This window comes from Calypte anna, chromosome 3 (assembly GCF_003957555.1).
Source record: "Calypte anna isolate BGI_N300 chromosome 3, bCalAnn1_v1.p, whole genome shotgun sequence".
NCBI lineage: Eukaryota > Metazoa > Chordata > Aves > Apodiformes > Trochilidae > Calypte > Calypte anna.
The window spans coordinates 114,409,208-114,428,697 of NC_044246.1; the positions used below are offsets into that span (position 1 = coordinate 114,409,208).

General features: G+C 50.1%; 1 protein-coding gene across 1 annotated transcript; it reads left to right on the forward strand.

Annotated features, from left to right (window-relative positions):
* The first annotated feature begins 11,315 nt into the window (after positions 1–11,315).
* On the forward strand, positions 11,316–16,833 carry PNOC (prepronociceptin). Its single transcript, XM_008503575.2, has 3 exons — positions 11,316–11,396; positions 11,475–11,601; positions 16,291–16,833. Exons 2-3 carry the CDS (start codon positions 11,482–11,484, stop codon positions 16,783–16,785), a joined length of 615 nt encoding a protein of 204 aa, XP_008501797.2. The 5' UTR covers positions 11,316–11,396; positions 11,475–11,481; the 3' UTR covers positions 16,786–16,833.
* Positions 16,834–19,490: the final 2,657 nt, after the last annotated feature.

Below are 19,490 nucleotides of genomic sequence, written 5' to 3' on the forward strand. Positions count from 1 at the left end.
CAAGGGGAGAAGTGAAGGTCCCTGGGTGCTGCCCCAGCCCTGGGTTGGGGCTGATTCCAAACCCCGTTGTTGCTTCAAGAGGAAAACACTGAATTTTTAGGAGGATGACACAGGAAGCTGTGGAAAGACTGCAGGTACCTTCCCAGCCTCTTAATGATATGAACCCATCAGTTGATTTGCACCAGGATGGAGATTTAACACTGGTGACATCTTTAGGGGTGGGGTAAAAATAAGGGTGTGGAGTTAGAGCCTTCTGCAAGTTCATCCATCAGTGGGAAGGGTAAAGGAAGAAGATTCCTTTCATCCAGTTCTACCAGTATTTGGGTTTAGGTTTCATGTATCTAAAGAAAGCTTTGGGGGGTGATGATGTTCTTGGTCTGAGAAATAATTCAGGACTTTGCTTCTTCTCAGGAAAAGGAGAAGGCCAACCCTCTCCCTCTGGCCAACCAAAGCATCTTCCATTAAACATAGAAAAGGACAATAATTAAGTGAAAAACTAGAAGGTTATGAAACCAACCAACTCCTACCTCCTTTCTTCTCACCTTTCCTTATCCCCAAATTCCCAGACTAGGGGAAAGTTGCCTCCCATTCAGCACTGGAGCATGTTGACATGTTGGTATGGGAGGATGGAGGTCAGAGAAGGTGGTGAGAGGGCCACATCCTGGTCCTGGAGAGCATCTCACTGAAAAAAAGTCTCTGGGGTGACAGACAACCTGTGAGACAGGTGTTAGGGATTCTCTTTACCTGTGTCTCAAAGGATGGGCCCATTAATTATTAATTATTAAGAAATAATTCAGGACTTTGCTTCTCCTCAGGAAAAGGAGAAGGCCAACCCTCTCCCTCTGGCCAACCAAAGCATCTTCCATGGGCAACACCACTGGAATAATCAGGAAAAATAAAAAAAAACGGAGGGCCAAGGGGACAGGTGAAGGTCCCTGCTCTCCATCCTTTCCTTCCCCAGTCTGGATTTGTGTCTGGGATTTTCCCAGTCTCCATGCAAACCTCAGGATGCTCACACAGCCTCCCCTCTCCATCCTTCCCAGGTCCCTTCCTCCCAGCGTGGCAGCCACACCAGGTACCTTGGTGTCACCATCCCTTGCTCCATCCCACTGCCCCCATCACTGAGGAAGACACCAAAGATGGTCCCAGCAGCAGCAATCTCTCTCTTTGGTTTGATTTCCTGAGGAATTTTTCCTGGCTCTGCTTGGAGAAGGCTGCAGGCTCCGTGGCTGCTCCATGGATTCATCCCCAGGTGGGAAGGGGGGGATGGTGGGGGAGGAATGGGCAGAGCCATGGGGGATGCTGTGTCCCCCAGGAGGATGGGCTGGGAGGGTGGCACAAAGAGCTTTTAGTGCACAAACCACCCCAATTTAGAGATCACCCCCAAATTTAGAGATGTTTGAAGAAAAAACCATCAATCTTTGCTCTCTATATAGGGTTGGTGAGACAGGACCCCCAAAACCAACCCTGGAGGAGGGGTGGGAGCTCCAGGTCCATCTGCAATCAAAGGAGGTGCTGCTGGGGGGGTTCTGATCTGCTCAGGACAGTTTGTTCCCACTTCTTAATTAAAATCCCACCAGGATTTTATCCACCAGGATAAAATCCCACCCCCCACATCCCCCCACTGGGGGGGGATCAGGATCCAGACCCCACTGGGTCCAGATCAGGGCTGGAAAGGGGGATGGGGGAGTCCTGAGATCACCCCAGGCAGGAGGGGGAGATGTCCCTCCCTTAATCATTTTAATAAAGGTCCTCCTGGCCCATTTTGGGTCCCTGCTGCTTTCCATCCCCCTTGGAAAGTCCCAAGAAGGTGGGATGGGACCTCTGGAGGGTTCTGGTCCCAGCTTTGCTCAAAAGAGGGCCCAGCTCAAAGGGGGTGATGCTGCTCAGTCCCTGTGGTTCCAGCATCCCAGTGCTGAAGCCTTGAGGTGATGCAGGAGGCATCAGCCCCATCCCTTGGGGGTAAAACCTCCCTTTCCCAACAGAAAATGGAATTCCAGACCCCACTGGGTCCAGATCAGGGCTGGAGAGGGGGATGGGGGAGTCCTGAGATCACCCCAGGCAGGAGGAGGAGAAACATCCCCTCCTTAATCATTTTAATAAAGGTCCTCCCGGGTCCCTGCTGCTTTCCACCCCCTTTGGAAAGTCCCAGGAAGGTGGGATGGGACCTCTGGAGGGTTCTGGTCCCAGCTTTGCTCAAAGGGAGTGATGCTGCTCGGTCCCTGTGGTTCCAGCATCCCAGTGCTGAAGCCTTGAGGTGATGCAGCAGGGGTAAAACCTCCCTTTCCCAACAGAAAATGGAATTTCCCTGCCCAAATTGCCCCTTCCTGGCAGCAGGGATGAGGGCACCAAGCCAAGATGAGGCTCTTCTCACATGGGCCCTCAAGCTCCATGTCCTCTTTCCCTCTTTCCTGCTCTCCCATCCCTTCCGTGTCTTTTTTTTTATCCTTCCCATGTCTCCTAAACCCCTCAGCTCATCCAGTCTTGACCTCAGGCTCCTCATTTCATCCAGGACCTCCTGGGGACCTGGTGCTGAAGTTTTTCTTGTCCAGGTTATGGTGAAGCCCAGGGAGAAGCTGCAGCCACAGGGAAGGATGAGTCCTGCCCAGCATGGACCTTAAATGGACCTTAAGGAGCAGCTGGTTCCAACCCCTCCTATCAAACCATCTCACCAGGGCTGCCCAGAAGCAGGATTTGGCCTTGGCATCAAGTGCCTGGTTCTAAAGAAGCTGGAAAATCATCTCCTGGGTGGTGGAATCCAAGCAGGGAGCAGATTGGGAGCATCCTGGGAGGTGGCAGCTGAGCAAAGAGCAGGAGCTGAGCTGAGATTTCTTCCCTGGCTTGGGAATATCCTCAGCTCCTCCAACCTGCACCATTTCAGGGATCCACAAGACCAGAGGAATGACCCAGCTTCCCAGTTCCCAAGTTTTCCAGCTCCAGGGCAGCTTTGGAGTCTCCTCTGTGTTTTCCCAGCTCCAGGTGTTTTCTGACCTCTTCCCAAAAAAAGGCTCATTGCTTTCCAATCCCAAGTCCCTCTCACTCCCCATCCTCTTCTCTCCATCTCACCAGGGATGTTTTCCCACCAGGAGTTGGGATGGACCCAACTTTGAAGCAGAAACACCAAAAAAAAAACCTTTTTAAAAAAAAAAAAACCTGTATTTTCTCTCCTCGTTTTACAAATCCCTCACATCCCAAACCTTTTCCCTCCCCAGTGCCAAGAAGGGGGACCTGGAACAAAACCTGGAAATGCCACAGAAATGGGGTTTTCTCCCAGTTTTGGCCACCAGGGCTGCCAATCATCACCTTCCCCCCCACCCTTCATTGGTGAGACCATAAATGATGTCACTCTGATGTCATTTTCTGCCTCCTGCTCCTGCCAGCTCAGCAGCAGCAGCATCACTGGTGGTGACAAGGTGACAATCCCCTTCTGGGGACACAAAGATCCAAGACTTAAAAAAAAAAGGCAAGAAATTCCTAGTTTGGGGGAGGAGCTGCTTGGAAACTGATCCTGGGAGAAAAGGAAGATGAAGCTTTCCCAGTCCTGTTGGGTTTGGACTAAAAACCAGGAATAAAAAAGTCCTGGGTGGCAAATCCTGAGTGGCTGGGGAAAGGTTGGAGCAAGAGAGATATGAAGGGTAGAGAAAAACTATTAAAAAAGAAATATTATTTCTATTAATCAAGAAATAAATTGGGGTTTCCATCCCCAGCATCTCCTGCTGCTCCCCCCATGCCACCCAGAGCATCACCACCCCCCCCAATCCCCATTTTCCCCATAAAACCCCCCAAATCCACCCTGACCCATTCACCCCCTTCTCCTCCAACCCCATTTCACCCCTTTTTACCCTTTTCATCCATTTTCCCCATATTTTTTCCCAACACTCCCCCAAACCCCATTGCATCCCCCATTATATTAAACCCCCCCCATGAATTCCAGAGCTGTATCCCAACCCTAAAACCCTGTGGAGATGTTTCCTTCCCTTCTCCAGCCCTTCCCAGGGATTCTCCAGCCCTTCCCAAGGATCTCCAGCCCTTCCCAGGGATTAATTACAAGAAATTAGGAAGATAGGATCAGGGCAGGGGGGAAGATTTGATGATTTAATCCCTGAGGAGGAGAGGATAGGGATGCTCCAGGGGGTCCTGGCACCACAGTGCTGGTGGTTGGGGTTGGGTTTGACCTCTCCAGGTCTCCAAAATTAAGGAAAAAAAAACCAAAAAAGAGGTTGATGAGGAAATTAAAGAAGGTGGGGAGTGAGTTGTTGGGGTTTTGGGGTTTTTTAATGGAAAAAAAACCCCAAATCCTGTTGTGTCTGTTCCTACTGCTGGAATCCACCCCAATTGTCTCCTCCTCCAGGGATCTGCTGGGCCCTAAAAAAGAAAATAGGGATTTATTTAGCCCCCCCCTCCCCCCACATCCCTTTCCTCCCCATCCCTCAATCAGCCATCAAATCCCTAATTAATTATTGCCACCTGCAGAGGGTTGGTGATGGGGTCAGGGATGCTCCTGGGCTTCAGGAAGGGGGGAAAGGACCCTCTGGGGTGGCCCTGGGGGTGACACATCCTGGGGGGTGGGGGTGGCACTTCTGGGAGGGAAGGGAGAGGGGATGGGGGTGAAGCACATGAGGAATGGGGCTCAGGGTGGGGGTTATTAGAGGGGGAAATAAAGATTAAAGAAAATAATAATGAGAAAAAAAAAAAAGAAAAATGAAATTAAAAAAAAAAAAAAAAAAGAAAAAAGGAAAAAAATAATAAAAATATAAAGATAAAAATATAAAATTAAAAAAATTAAAAGGAAAAAATAGAAAGGAAAAAATAAAAAGGAAAAATAAAAAGGAAAAATAAAAAGGAAAAATAAAAAGGAAAAAAATAGAAAGGAAAAAGGAAGAAAGAAAAAGGAAAAAGAAAAAAGGAAAAAGAAAAAGGAAGAAGAGAAAACAAAAAAGAAAAGAGAAAAAAGGAAAAAGAAAGAAGCAGAAAAAGGAAAAAGAAGGAAAAAAAGAAAAGAAAAAAATAAAAAAGGAAAAATAAAAAAGGAAAAGAAAAAAGAAAAAGGAAAGAAGAAAGAAGAAAGAAAAAGAAAAAGGGAAAAAGGAAAAAGGAAGAAGAGAAAAGAGAAAAAAAGAAGAAAGAGGAAAAAAGGGTGGGGGGAAAATTAGGAAAATGGGGGGGGAATTGGGAAACGGGTGGGAAATTATCGGAAAAAAGGGGAAAATTGGGGAAAATGAGGAAAAATGGGGGGAAATGGGGGGAAGGGAGGGGAAAGGGGGGGAAAGGGTGGGAGAAGGAGGGGGAAATGGGGGTAAATAAGGGAAAATCGTTTAAAAAGGGGGAAAGAACGGCAGAAAAAGGGGGGGGAGGGAAAGGTGGAGAAATCGGGAAAATGGGTATAAAGGGAAAAAAAACCCCAAATCCTCCCTTTGATTCCCGTGGGTCTGAGAAAGCCGGGAAGGGGCTTCGGGCTCTGAGCCCCCCACGACCCCCTCAACCAGCAAAAGTGGGGGGGGGTCCCATCCCTTCCCCCTCCCCCTTTAACCTTTGAGCATAAAACCCACCCCCCCTTTTTTCCCCCCTTTTTTTCCCCTTTTTTCCCTTTTTTTCCCTTTTTTTTTTGGGGTGCTGCCCCCCGGAGCCCCAAGTTTTGGGATGGATGGATGGGGGGATAAAGGGGGGGGGGGATAAAGGGATCAGGAACCCCCCCTTTGGGGCTGGGGAAAAGGGGGTGCGGGTTTCACATCCCGCAGAGCCCCGGGGGTGGGCTGAGCCACGCACGTGTGCGGGGTGGGGGGACGCGGGTGGGCACCGGCCATAAATACCCGCGGAGCAGGCGGGGAGCTGGAGGAGGCGCGGAGAGGAGCGGAGGAACCGCGAGCACATCCGCAGGTAGGGAATTCTCCTAAAGCTTTTCCAGCAAGATCGGGGGGAAAAAAAAAAAAAAAGGGATTCGGAGCTCGGGAATAAAAGGGGGATCCGGAGCTTGGGATTTGGGGGTTCCCCCCCCCCCTTCTGTCTGCTCCCGGGTGATGCTCCCGTTCCCTCCTAAATCCCAAACCCCCCTTGGAAGGGAGAGGAAGGAACTGAGCCCCCCAGCCCTAAAAAAAAAAAAAAAGTTTCAGCTTCAAGAACCGACCCGAAAATCAACCTGAGGGATCCGAACCGAACCGGGCTGGCCCGGAGCTGGGAGAAGGTGCTGGGAGATTTGAGTTGATTTTGGTTTATTAAAGGGGTTTTGCTGGGTTTGAGCCTCCCCACCGCCACTTTTTCCCCAGATGCTTTTTCTGCCCTTTTTTTTTCTCGGCTTTTTGTTTCGTTCTTCCAGCCAGGACAGCGCTGCGGGATGCGCCGGGAGCTGCCCTGCTGCCAGCAGCCCCCAGAAGCACGGAAAGGGAGGGAAATGGGGGGGGGGTTCTTTTTTCTTCTTTTTTTTTTTTTCTTCTTTTTTTTTTTTCTTTCTCCTTTTTTTTCTGCTTTTTTTCTGCTTTTTTTCTGCTTTTTTTCTGCTTTTTTTCTGCTTTTTTCCTGCTTTTTTCCTGCTTTTTTCCCTTCTTTTCTTTTTTCTTTTTTTCCTTTTTGTTCTCCTTTTTTTCTCTTCTCTTCTCTTCTCTTTTTTCCTTCTCCTTTTTTCTTTTTTCCCTTCTTTTTTCTTCTTTTTTCCTTCTCCTTTTCCTTTTTTCCTTCTCCTTTTTTCTTTTTTTTTCCTTCTTTTTCCCTTCTTTTTTCCCTTCTTTTTTCCCTTCTTTTTTTCCCTTCTTTTTTTCCTTCTTTTTTTTCCTTCTTTTTTTTCCTTCTTTTTTTTCCTTCTTTTTTTTTCCTTCTTTTATTTTCCTTCTTTTATTTTCCTTCTTTTTTTTCCTTCTTTTTTTTTCCTTCTTTTTTTCCTTCTTTTTTTTCCTTCTCTTTTTTCCCTTCTTTCTTTTTCCCCTTCTCTTTTCCCCCTTCTCTTTTCCCCCTTCTCTTTTTCCCCTTCTCTTTTTCCCTTCTTTCTCTTTTTCCCTTCTTTCTCTTTTTCCCTTCTTTCTCTTTTTCCCTTCTTTCTCTTTCCCCTTCTTTCTCTTTCCCCTTCTTTCTCTTTCCCCTTCTTTCTCTTTCCCCCTTCTCTCTTTTCCCCCTTCTCCCTTTTCCCCTTCTCTCTTTTTCTCTCCTCTCATTTTTCCTTCCCGTTTTTTCTTCTTTTCCTTTCTTATTTTTTTTGTTTCCTTCGGTTGTTTTTTTTTTTTAAATCATTTTTCTTTCTGCTTTATTTTGCCCTTTTCCATCCACCCCCAGCAGGAAGGAACAGCAGAGCCGGGGAGAGGAATATGGGGAGCAAATATTCCTCCCGAGGTTTTTTTTTTTTTAACCTCTAAAGAACATTTATTTTATTTTATTTTATTTTATTTTATTTTATTTTATTTTATTTTATTTTATTTTATTTTATTTTATGGCCTCTCCAGCCCACATCTGTGTTTACAGTCGTGCCGCGGCGCCTCATTTGGGGCAATTATGGCCAATTACCTGATTGAGGGGGCTCAACAAAAGGAAAAGCTGCTTTTCTCTGCCAAGTGCTGGGCATCTGTAGCCACCTCCCCCCCCTCCAGATCCCTCTTCTTCTCCCTAAAATTTCCCCCCCAAAATCCCTCCCTAAAATCCCCATAAATCCTTTTATTATTATTATTATTATTATTTATTAAATCCCACCTAGGAAAAGAAACCTCTTGAAAATGCTTTGACTCCTTCAATGGTGGCTCAGCCAAGGAAGGGGTTGGATCCTGCCTGGATCTTTTTATCCTTTTGGGATCAGGATTTGGGGTTTTTTTTCCAGGGGAATTAAAAAAAAAAAATGAATGAATTGGGGTTGATTTGAGAGGTGAATATTGGGGGGAACCGAGGAGCTCCTAAATGGGCTCCTCAGGTGGTGGGGACTCACCCTGAACCCTGGGGAAGCTCTTTGGGTTGGGATGATCCTGGTTTTGGCCTTTCCCATGGGAAAAAGGGATGGAGCATCCCCTGGGGAGGGGCAGGAGTGATACCCAGAGGCTCCCCCAGCCCAAATTGCATCAAATCAAGCAAAAAAAATCCCATTTCAGGCAGCACCTGCTTCCCTTTCCACCTCTTCTCCTCGGCTTCCTCACATCCCAGCAGATCCCATCCTTCCCACTGCCCCTTTTATGGGGCTGCATCTCCCTCCTTCCTCCCCCTTTTCATCCCACCTGGAGCAATAAATAAAAATTATTTGTCCTGGGGGTTCACCAGCAATTTATTTTTATTTTTCTTCATCAAAATCCTTTTTTTTTTTTTCCCCCCAAAAATAATTAATTAGGGTCATTAACTGGGATGAGAACTCCAGAGGGAATCTGGAACAGCAGAAGGGTTCCCAAAGCTGTTTGGGATGGGGTGGCTGTGTCCCTGTCACCTCCCTGGGTTTGGATTTTAGGGATGAAGAGGAAGGTTGGTGGCCCAGGGGGTGACACTGAGGGGTGGTGGCATCTCTGGAGGGGGGGGGAGAAGGTAGAAGTGTGGCTGGAATGGGGAATAGGGCCCAGGGTGGGGTTTCCTACAAGGAAACAATGGGAAAAAACCAAAAAAATAAGGAGAGGAAAATGAGGGAAAAGATGTAAAAGGGAAAACTTGGGGAGAATGAGGGGAAAATGAGGGGAAATCTGTAAAAATGGGGAGAAATGGGAAAATCGGGGGGAAAAGGAGGGAATGGGGGGAAGTTTGGGAGGAAATAGGGAAAAACTGAAGGAAAATTGGGGAAAAATGAGGGAAAAGGGGGAGAAATGGGGGGAGGAGGGGAAAAAGAAAGGAGAAATGTGTATAAAGGGAAAGAAAATCCCACACCTTTTATCCTTGTGGGGCTGTGGCTGTGAAACTCAGGAAGGGGCTTTGTGCTGTGATCCCCCCCAAGGTGTCACCATCACCCCAAGGCAGAAGTAAGGAAAACCCTAAAAATGCCCCATCCTTCCCTTCTGAGGGGCTGATTTAATTTTAGGGGGGGCAGCAATGTGCAAAAGGGGGGGAGGAATCCCACCCAAAGGCATCTTCTGATGCAGCAAGGAAAAAAACCCTGAGTTTAACCAGCTGTGACCTCCTCTTGCCAGGACTTGGTGGCCCTTGGGGACATGGGGACAGGGGTTGGGGGTGGTTCGAGCCTTTTCCCCACCTTATTTTGGGGCTGAGTGGTTTTTCAAGGGGGGGGTTTTGTCCCCTCCTGGGAGGTTTCTGCCAAACCTCTGACTCATTCGGGTTTAATGAGACTCAACAAAGATGAAGCTTTAATTCCTGCTCCTTATCAGCTTCCCCTCCAGCCAGTGACAACTGGGAAGGAAGGTGACAGTGACACTGTCTGGGGACCCTGGGGGATGCTCTGCCTTCATCCTGAGCAGTGGGGATGGGGAATAAATGGGGTTGGGGAATAAATGGGGTGGGGAATAAATGGGGTGGGGAATAAATGGGAATGGGGTATAAATGGGGTACTCCTTGCTCAGATGCTCAAAACCCCCCCGCCCAGAAAAAAAACCCCAAAAACCCCAGATGCTCAACCCCACCCCCCCAAAATAAACCCCAAAAACCCCAGATGCTCAACCCCACCCCCCCAAAAATAAACCCCCCAAAACCCCCAGATGCTCAACCCCACCCCCCCAAAATAAACCCCAAAAAACCCAGATGCTCAAAATGCCCCCCTTCCCCCCAAAAAAAAAACCCAAAAAACCCAGCCTGGAGCAACACTTGGGTCTCAAAGCCACCATCAGTCTTTGTCACCTCTTAATGTCCCACTATGGTGCTGCTGGAAGGACCCTGGTGCCACCAAGGGCTCCATGTCCCCATCCTCTTCCTCTCCATCTCATCCTAAGCCACGGAGTTCTGGGATCTGCTCCTGGGATACCTGGGGATGGCAGATCCTTCTTCCCAGCAGGATGAGGGCAAGGGGATGGCCAGGAGGACCAGTAGTCCTGTGGGGATGTGTTGGGCTAAAATCCTCAGGAATAGGGAGGGAAGAGCAGGGGTTTGGTCACTTCATCCTCACTGCTGTGGGGGTGAAGGTTCAAGGTTGGGAAATTGGGGGGAATTCTTTAGGAATTGGCTTTGCTGCTCCTCAGCTGGGGGGCTCAGCTCCTTGGACCCTCCAGAGATGGAGGGGTTCTCACAAAGGGAAGGGACTGGTTCTGATTTCTTCACTCCTGTGACCAAGGACAGGACTCAGGATTGGGGTGAAGCTGAATCAGGGGAGGTTCAGGTCAGATACCAGGAAAGGTTTTTCACCCAGAGGGCAGCTGAGCAGTGGAACAGCTCCCCAGGGAAGTGGTGACAGCCCCAAACCTGAGCTCAAGAAGCATTTGGATGATGCTCTCAGGCACATGGGGTGATCCTGGGGGTGCCCTACACAGGGACAGGAGTTGGACTCCATGATCCTGATGGATCCCTTCCAACTCAGCATATTCTATGATTCTAATATCACAGAACCATCATGGTTGGAAAGGACCTTCAAGATCGAGTCCAACCATCAGTCCTACACCCCCTTGACCCAAAAAAATCCAGGAGGGAGGGGAAGGCAGAGCAGGACATCCTCCCCAACGTGCCCTGTCATCCAAGAAGGTCAACACCATCCTGGGGTGCACTAAGAAGAGTTTGGCCAACAGGTCAAGGGGGGGTTCTCCTCCCTCTCTTCTCTGGTGAGGCCTCACCTGGAGTATTGGGTCCACTTCTGGGCTTCATGGAGGACAAGGAATGAGTGGAAAGAGTTCAGCACAGGGCCACGGGGATTCAGATGGAGATGGAGATGGAGATGGAGATGGAGATGGAGATGGAGATGGAGATGGAGATGGAGATGGAGATGGGACAGGAGCTGCTGCCACATGGGGAAAGGCTGAGGGATCAGGGAATGTTCAGCCTGGAGGAGATGGAGGGGGGAGCTCATCAGTGGTTATTAATATCTCGTTGGGGGGTGTCAGGAGGATGGGTCTGGGCTCTTCTCTGTGGTGTCCAGTGACAGGACAAGAGGTCATGGACACAAAAGTGGGAGATTTAAATTAAATATGAGAATTATTTCTTCACTCTGAGGGTGACACAGCACCGGGACAGATTGCCCAGGGAGGTCGTGGAGTCTCCATCACCCACATGGATGGAGCTCTGGGGGGGTTTGGACTCAGTGATCCCCAGAGGTCCCTCCCAGCCCCTTGTGCCCATTCTGGTTGGGGCAGAGGAGTGTCCTGTTCAGCTGGGGACAGCTGGGGACGTGCTGCCCCACCACTGCCACCTGCTCCAAAACAAAGCCAAAAATAAACCCGGTGCCATCGGATAGCCCGGGGAGAAAAAGAAAAAAGAAAAATAAAACCCAACAAACCCAACAATCATTCATCCTGGGACCTCTTCCAGGCTCCTTCGCCCCACGAGGAACTTTTGGCAGAAGGGAACCCAGGGAGGTGGGAGAAGGGGGAGGTTTAGGGGCAGGGGTTTTGGTGTCCTCTTGGTTTGAGTGGTGTTTTTTTGCTCTCCTCCAGGGCCACCATGAGGGCCGTGCTCTGGGACCTGCTGCTGCTCTGCCTCTTTGCCAGGGCCCGGGGGGACTGCCGGGGGGACTGCCTGCACTGTGACCGCCACCTCTACCGCGACACCTTCGATGTCCTCGTGAGTCCCTCTCTTGGCTACAGCTCCTTTGGGTTGTGCTCCTGATGGATGGATGGGTGCTGGGCACTCCCTGGGGGTGGGTGTCCATCTGCCTCGCAGCAGGGTGTGGTAGTTTTGTTGGGTTTTTTGGGGTTTTGGGGGTTTTTTGGATGGTTGAGGTGCAGGTGCCACCTCTCCTCGCTGTCATCGAAGCCTGGAAGATGCTCCCCAGCATCTCCAGCACCTCTGGGAGCCCCAGGAAAGGCTCTGGGGAGGGGACACCTCACTGCATGAAGGGCTGATGAGCTGCTGGCACCTTCCCACAGGTGTCTTCCAGCCCAGTGCATCACTGCCCAGACTGGTTTGGGTGGGAAGGGACCTCAAAGATCATCTAGATCCACCTCCCCCACCTCTGCATGGGCAGGGACATCTCCCACCAGACTCAGGGCTCGGAGCAAGCTGCCCTGCCCATGGCAGGGGCACAAATGGGGTGGGATGCACCCATGGGTGCTGAGGAAACCTGATGGAACCTCTTGCTGAGGTTGCTTTTGGTGGCCTTTGAGTGGATGTGGCAATGGGGGTGGGTTCCTGGGGGGCAGGAGGAGGCAGATGTCACTTGGAGGAAGGCTTGGAGCACCCTGGGCTGTGGGAGGGATCCCTGCCCATGGCAGGGGAGTTGGAACTGGAGGATTTTTAAGGTCCAAATCAAAGCATTCTATGATATGAGCAGTTCTGCTCTGTCCTCCTCCTCCCCGGGCCACTCCCCAGGGACAAGATGGTCCTGGGAGAGGCTGCAGCTCCCAGATCAGCTGCTGGGAGGGCTGGGGAAAAGCCTGTGATGGCCCAAGGAGGGGCCTCCACCACCCCCCCAGACCTCAGATCCCCCCTGCACCCTCAGCCCATCCTCCAAGGAGCCCCCAGCATCCCCCCCAGAGCCCTGGCAGGGTGGGACCAGTTCTGCAGATGATGGACCATAATCTTTTTTTTGGGGAGGGGGAGTGGACACCCTGCAGCCCCCTTCACCCTCTTGATTTACCTCCAGAAGTGGTTGGGAAGAAGCATTAAAGAGCATTTTGGGATTTTCCCAGCCCCTAATCCTTTTTTCTCCTTTCCATTGAGCTGTGGGCAGCAGGGTTTCTTTCCCTCTCATTCCCCCACCTGAGGGATCTCCTCAGGGAATCTCCTGAGGGATTCCCCATCACCTCCCTCACAATTAATTAATGCTGACAAGTCATGGGGGGGTTGAGATGTTCACCCAAAAGTTGCTGGAAGGTCCCAGGGTTGGGAAACAACCTCCCCAAACCCAGGAGGAACCAAGAATTCCAGGGCTCTGTGGAGATGCTGAGGCCACCCCAGGACTCTGACACCTCCTCCTGTCACACGTGACTGCCACCAAGTTTTTGGGTGCCACCAGCCCAGTTTGGGCTCCAGATGCTCCTTTGCATTCTGAAGGCACCAGCATGTCCACAGGGATCTCCTCCCTTCCCACCCATCCCCATCCTGCTCCTGGAGCTCTGTTGTGCTCTGTCTTCCCTGGCCAGCAAGATGGAGAGGAGATGGGATGGGATGGGATGGGATGGGATGGGATGGGATGGGATGGGATGGGATGGTTGGTGGCCATCCCATGCAAGGCCCCATGAGGGCTGAGGGTCCCATGCAAGGCTGGATCTCCAAAGCAAGAGAGGTTTGAGCAGAGGATCCCTGGGGTCTTTGGAAGCTCAGTTTCAGCTGGAAGAACCATCGTGGTGGGATTTGATCCAACCTCCCACTGTTTCCAAAGCCTCAGCCAAGGAAGTCCCCTCAGATCTGTCCTTCAGAAGCAGGAGGAGGAGATCCCCCTGAAATTCTGAGCATACCTGGAGCAGCAGCACAGGGCAGGGAGCAGCTGATGGAGCTGATCTCCAAGATGTGGATAAATCCCCCATGGCCTGGTCCTCAGAGTCATCCAGGGATGGGATGCATCCCAACGGGAGCATCAATGCCACCTGAAGATCCAGGAGGAGCCTCCCCAGGGAGTTTCTACACTGGGTGTGGAGGAGCATTGGCTGAGGACATTCCCAGCAGGAGCCATTTCCATGTGAATTAAGACCACAGCAGGATGGCCGAGGGCCCTGGGATGTTCATGGTGCTGCTTTGTGATGGGTGACAGGACCACTGATGATCTTCAGCCTGACACCTGGGACAACTCCTCCTGAAGCTCATCAGAGCTGTTACCTCCATGCAATCCAACCCCTTCCATCTCCAGCCTGGATCCCCCACCAAGACACAGCAGCTGATCCCAGAACAACAGCTTGGAACAGCACAGGATGTCTCCACAAGGACCCTTGTAGGTGTCCCTCATCACTTTGGGACAACTATTTTTCATTTGTCTTTTTCTCTGAAGAACTTTGGCTGCCCCTGGGGGATGGAGACAGCCAAGAGCTGCAGAGCCACACGCTGGAGCTGCAGCCCTGAGGTGCCACCTTGGGACTTCTCACCTGGAGAAGTGGTTTAGGGGAAAACATTGTAGAGTAGGGATGATGGTTGGACTCGATGATCCCAAAGGTCTTTTCCAACCTGAAAGATTCTGTGAAGACCTTTGGAAGGGTTTGGGTCTTGTGGATGGGGTAGAGATGAGCCACACCAACACCCTTCAACGTGGGGTCCCCCAGCTGGGGTTCAGCAGTCAGAGGAGCCCACCAGGAAGCTCACACTGGGATGGAGGACACTCCAAGGTGAGGAGACATGAACCTTCTCTTCTGGACCCTCCAGCCCTGGGCTCTTTGAAGATTTATTGAGTTTGGTTCCTCTACAATATTCTCCTGGATGGTGCTGGTTTTGGTGGGACTGACCCACTTGGGCTATGAGTCCACAGCAGTGCCAGGGCTGGGTGGATGGGACCTCTAGGGAAGGGATGAGACACAAATGGGGTGGGATGCACCCATGGGTGCTGAAGAAGCCTGATGGCACCTCTTGCTGAGGTTGCTTTTGGTGGCCTTTGAATGGATGTGGCATTTGGGGTGGGTTCCTGGGGGGCCAAGAGGAGCAGATGTCACTTGGAGGAAGGCTTGGAGCACCCCGTGCTGTGGGAGGAGTCTCTGCCCATGGCAGGGGGTTGGAACTGGAGGATTTTTAAGGTCCCTTCCAACCCAAACCAGTCTGGGATGCTATGAATCTGGAAAGCTATGGGCTGGGTGTCCTCACCTCAGTCCTGGGGAAGGTGGTGGAGCACATCCTGCTGCAAGGGATTTCCAGAAGTCTGAAGGATGAGAAGGTCCCTGTGAGCAGCCAGCATGGAATTATGGAAGGGGAACTCCTGCTGGAGCAACCTGGCATCTTCCTGCAGAGAGGCCACCAGCTTGGCTTGACCTTCATCTGGTGCTGATGTTGTCCCCCATGTCCCCCATCCTCATCCTCATGATGCTGAAGCACAGGGTAACGAAAGGGGCAAGTGAGGTGGACTGGAACCTGGAGGACCTGGAGATCTTCATTAATGAGCAGGATGATGGAAGGAGCAAGGAGCAGATGATGCAGAGCTGGGATGTGGGGTAGCCCACGGGGTTCATGAGGCCAACCAAGGAAAAGTGGGCTCGTAGGGACCTCGTGAAGGTCAAGAAGAGTGAAATCCTGTTCCTGGAGAGGAACAACCTCAGGACATGGGCACACACCAGAGCCATTCCCACCTCTGCTGTCCCACAGCTTGGTGATTTGGGGCCTCACGCCCAGCGCTGCAGAGCAGGGAGTGGGGGTGGGGGAGTGGGGGGGGGAGCATGGACATGAGTGGGGAAATGTGGTTGAAAGGGATGCTGAGCAGGTGCTCAGGTGCTCCCCAGCATCTCCTCCACCTCTGGGAGCCCAGGAAAGGCTCTGGGGAGGGGACATCTCACTGCATGAAGCCAGGGAAGGGCTGATGAGCTGCTGGAACCTTCCCATGGGTGTCTTCCAGCCCAGTGCATCACTGCCTGGGCAGGAGGGGGAGGGATAGCATTGGGGGCACACCACATGGCATCCCACAGAACCATAGGACCAGAGAATGGGTTGGGTTGGATGGGACCTCAAAACTCATCGAATTCCAGCCCCCCTGCCATGGTCAGGGCCCCCTCCCCCAGCCCAGGGTGCTCCAAGCCCCATCCAACCTGGGCTGAGACACTGCCAGGGATGGGGCAGCCACAGCTTCCTTGGGCAACCTGGGCAACCAGGGGCTCAGCACCCTCACCCCAAGGAATTTCTTCCTCATGTCCAACCTCACTCTCCCCTCTTCCAGTTTTAACCCATTCCCCTTGTCCTCTCCCTACCTCCCCGTGTCCAAAGCCCTCCCCCAGCTTTCTTGGAGCCCCTTCAGATATTGGAAGGTTGCTCTGAGCTCACCTGGGAGCCTCCTCTTCTCCAGGCTGAACAAGCCCAATCCCTCAGCCTGGCTTCCCAGGGAGGTGCTCAGCCCTCTGAGCATTTCAGTGGCTCTGCTCTGGACACCTTATAGGATCACCAAAGAATTTCTCCCTCCCATCTCCTCTCCATCTCCCTTCTTGGAAACCCTTCCCCCTCATCCCATCCCTCCACGCCCTTGTCCCACGTCCAAGAGGACACTTGGGGTCCCCCACATGGCATTCGGGACACACCACACAACATTTGGGTGTGTAAAAGGTGGGGTGGGGGTTACATCACCCAGTGTCCCACCACCCCACGGCCACCCAACCCAACCCACCACCCATCCCCGTGTCTCCCCTGCAGATCTGCATCCTGGAATGTGAAGGCGAAGCCGTCCCAAGGGCCACCTGGGAGCTTTGTGCCGCTGCCGCCACCGCCGGCCGGGCTGTCCCCAGGCCTCGTGACCTCCATGGCGTCGGTGACCCCTGGCCTGGGGTGGCGGTGCCACCGCTGAACCCTCAGCAGCTGCCCGAGCTCCAGCGACGTCGGGAAAGGGAGGAAGAAGAAGAAGAAGAAGAAGAAGAGTTGGAAACGGCCCCGGGCTCCTTCCCTCGACCACCCGAGGACATTTCCCGACGCCTCGGCGGGTTCTTCCGGGGGCCGCGCGGGTCTAGGCCCGGGGCGACGGCCCGGGGGGTGCAGAAGAGATACGGGGGCTTCATCGGGGTCCGAAAGTCTGCGAGGAAGTGGAACAACCAGAAGAGGTTTAGCGAGTTCCTGAAGCAGTACCTGGGCATGTCGCCCCGTTCCAGTGAGTACGAGCTTGGCGGCGGCATCGGCGAACACAACGAGATCTAACGGAGAGCCCGCCAAAAAGTCAACCCTCTTAAACCCCTCTACACTGCATGTCCATAGGGGCAGGATTGCAAAGGGGGCAGCACACACACACACACACACATAAAAAAAATTAAAAATATATCAAAAAAATTAAAAAAAAAAATGAAAAAATAAACGATGAGAATTGGAAAAACGTCTTCAAAATGGAGAGCGGGGAGGGACGGCGAGAGCCGGCGCGTCGGCATCCGGAGGGGAAAATCCCAAAGCTGTTGGCATCCCCAAAGGGAGGATGGGGAAAAGGGGTTGGCCTCATGTTAAGGGAGGTTGAGGGGATGGTTTAAGCTCCTCACTTCCCTACCCAAAAAAAAAAAAAAAAATCAGGGGGAAAAAAAAAAAAATTAAAAAATGAAATTTTTTCCCATGTGAAAGTTTTGGGGTGAAAAACGTAGGGGTTGGGTTTCAATGAGCAAAAGCCCAGTTGGAAAAACAACCAAGGAGAAAGTGTAAAATGGGGAATGGAAATCAACTTTAAAACCATAAAAGTCTCCAGGTGAAAAACGGCGAGAAGTTTTTCAGGCTGGAAGTTTCCTAAATGGAGATTTAAAATGTGTTTTTTAAAGGTTAAAACTGCCTACATGAAAAGTTTTAATATTCTAAAGTGTAAAAAAACCCAAAGTAAATGAAAAATTTAGGTCAATTCTGAAGCGTGCAAAAATGTAAATGGAAATGTCTGTGAATTTTCAAGAGTTCAAAAACCCAGAATGAAAATTTAAGTCAATTTTAAAGCATGGAAAAAAAAAAAAATCTAACTTAAACTGTAAGTCAGGTTTAAGGTCTGAGTTATGTCAATGAAAAATGCCTGTACATTTCGAAGCTAAAGAACCTAAAATAAAAATTTAAGTCCATTTTAGTGAAAAATCCAAACAATTCAACTTTAAATTTTATTTTTTCTTTTAAATAGTGCAACAAAAAAAAATCCCAGTGAAATAATTCCCAGCAACCCAACCAAAACAGATTTTTTTTTTCCTTTCCTCCCCAACCCCAACCCCACACCTCCACCTCAACCCTTCATCCCCACCCGGGATGCTCAGAGCCCCCTCCTGCAGCTGCCGAGCCCCAACTTCCAAGTTGTTTTTTATTTCCCTTCCCTTTTTAATTCTTTTTCTGATTTTTTGGTATTTTTTTCCTCCTTTCACTTAGGGGATTCCCCTCCCCAAACCCCTCTGGGGCTGAGTTTCTCACTCCTCCCCTCTCTCTCTCTCTCGGCTCAGCTGCTTTTGTGTTGGTTTTTTTTTCTTTCTTTTTTTTTTTATATTTTTTTCTTTTCTCTCTTTTTTTTTTTTTCTTTTTTTTTTTCTTTTTTTATTTTATTTTATTTATTTTTTTATAGCGTTCCGGCACCGCATCCCGGCACCTTTCTCCAGGCACAGGCAATATTAACCCTGCTCCTGCCTCCATCCTCTCTCTCTGACGGATCCCAAAAGCGCTTCAGAAATCCCTTTGCTCTTCACTTCCCTAAAGCCCGATTAAAACCAGGACACCAGGAATTCCAGACGGCGGAAATCCGGGAACGAAATCCCTCGGGAAGGTGGGGAGGGCAAGAGGGGGGGCGGGGGGGAAGAGATTGGGTGGAAAAATGGACTCAAAACGAGGGAAAAATTAAGGGAATTTGGGAAAAAAATTAATTTTTTTTTTTCTTTGGGATGGGGTGGTGGATAAATTGGATTCAGCCCTTTCAACACAATCCCAATTCTTTCCCATGGGATTGATTGGAATTTCAGCAAAATAATGGGAAAAAAGGGATTTTTCCTCCCAAAAATTGAATTATTGTGTTTGTTTTTTTTTTTTTAAGGGGGGTTTGGCCACTTTGGGTTCAGGGAACAAACAACCCCCTGTCCCTCACTCCCAGTGCCTCCCAACAAACCTCCCTTCTTTATTCCCAGTGCCTCCCAATGGGATTGGTTGCTTAATTTTGAGGAAATAATGGGGAAAAAAACCAGATTTTTCAGTAAAAAATTGGATTTTGAGGTTTTTGTGGACATCTTGGGTCCAGTGGAAACCCAGCCCTTGCCACTCCTTCCCAGTGCCTTCCCATGGGACTGATTGCCCCCAAAATAAGGGGGAAAAATGGATTGATGAAAAAAAAAAAAAGGATAATTTTTGGAGTTTTGGGGGTTTTGGGGGGTTGGACACCTTGGATCCAAAGCTGCAAAGCAGCCCCTGTGCCTTCCAATGGGATTGATCACCAAATTTTGACAAAATACAGGGAGAAAAAAAAGAAATAAATTAAAAAAAATAATAATTTGGGGTGGTTTTTTGTTTGGTTTTGAGGTTTGGCCAACCTGGATCCTTCCCATGGGATTGATTTCCAACATGGGATACCCAGAGGGTCACATCCCATCCTGGCTCCTCCTGATTTGACCAAGGATTGGCTCCCAACATCCAAAAACCACTTGAAAACTTGACATTTTTTCCAATTCCCCCCTTTTTCATTTTTTTTTTTATATATTTTTCCTTTTTTCCCAGGATTTTCCTTAAAATTCTGCCAAGCCCCCAGGGTGGGTTTGTCTTGTGTGGCCCAAACTCTGTCCCCACGTTGGGATCTGGGTGTTTTTTGGTTGTTTTTTTCTTTTTTTTCCCCAAGGAGGATTAATCAGAGTTGTTTAATTCACATTTTCAACCCCAACAATAAATAAATCAACCCAAAAAAACCCCAAAAAACAAAC

Excerpts from the sequence above, each read along its gene's own strand:
- PNOC (XM_008503575.2), top strand. The coding sequence starts at position 11,482 with ATGAGGGCCGTGCTCTGGGACCTGCTGCTGCTCTGCCTCTTTGCCAGG. Across the intron at positions 11,602-16,290 it reads GCGACACCTTCGATGTCCTC|ATCTGCATCCTGGAATGTGA; the intron begins GTGAGTCCCTCT and ends TCTCCCCTGCAG.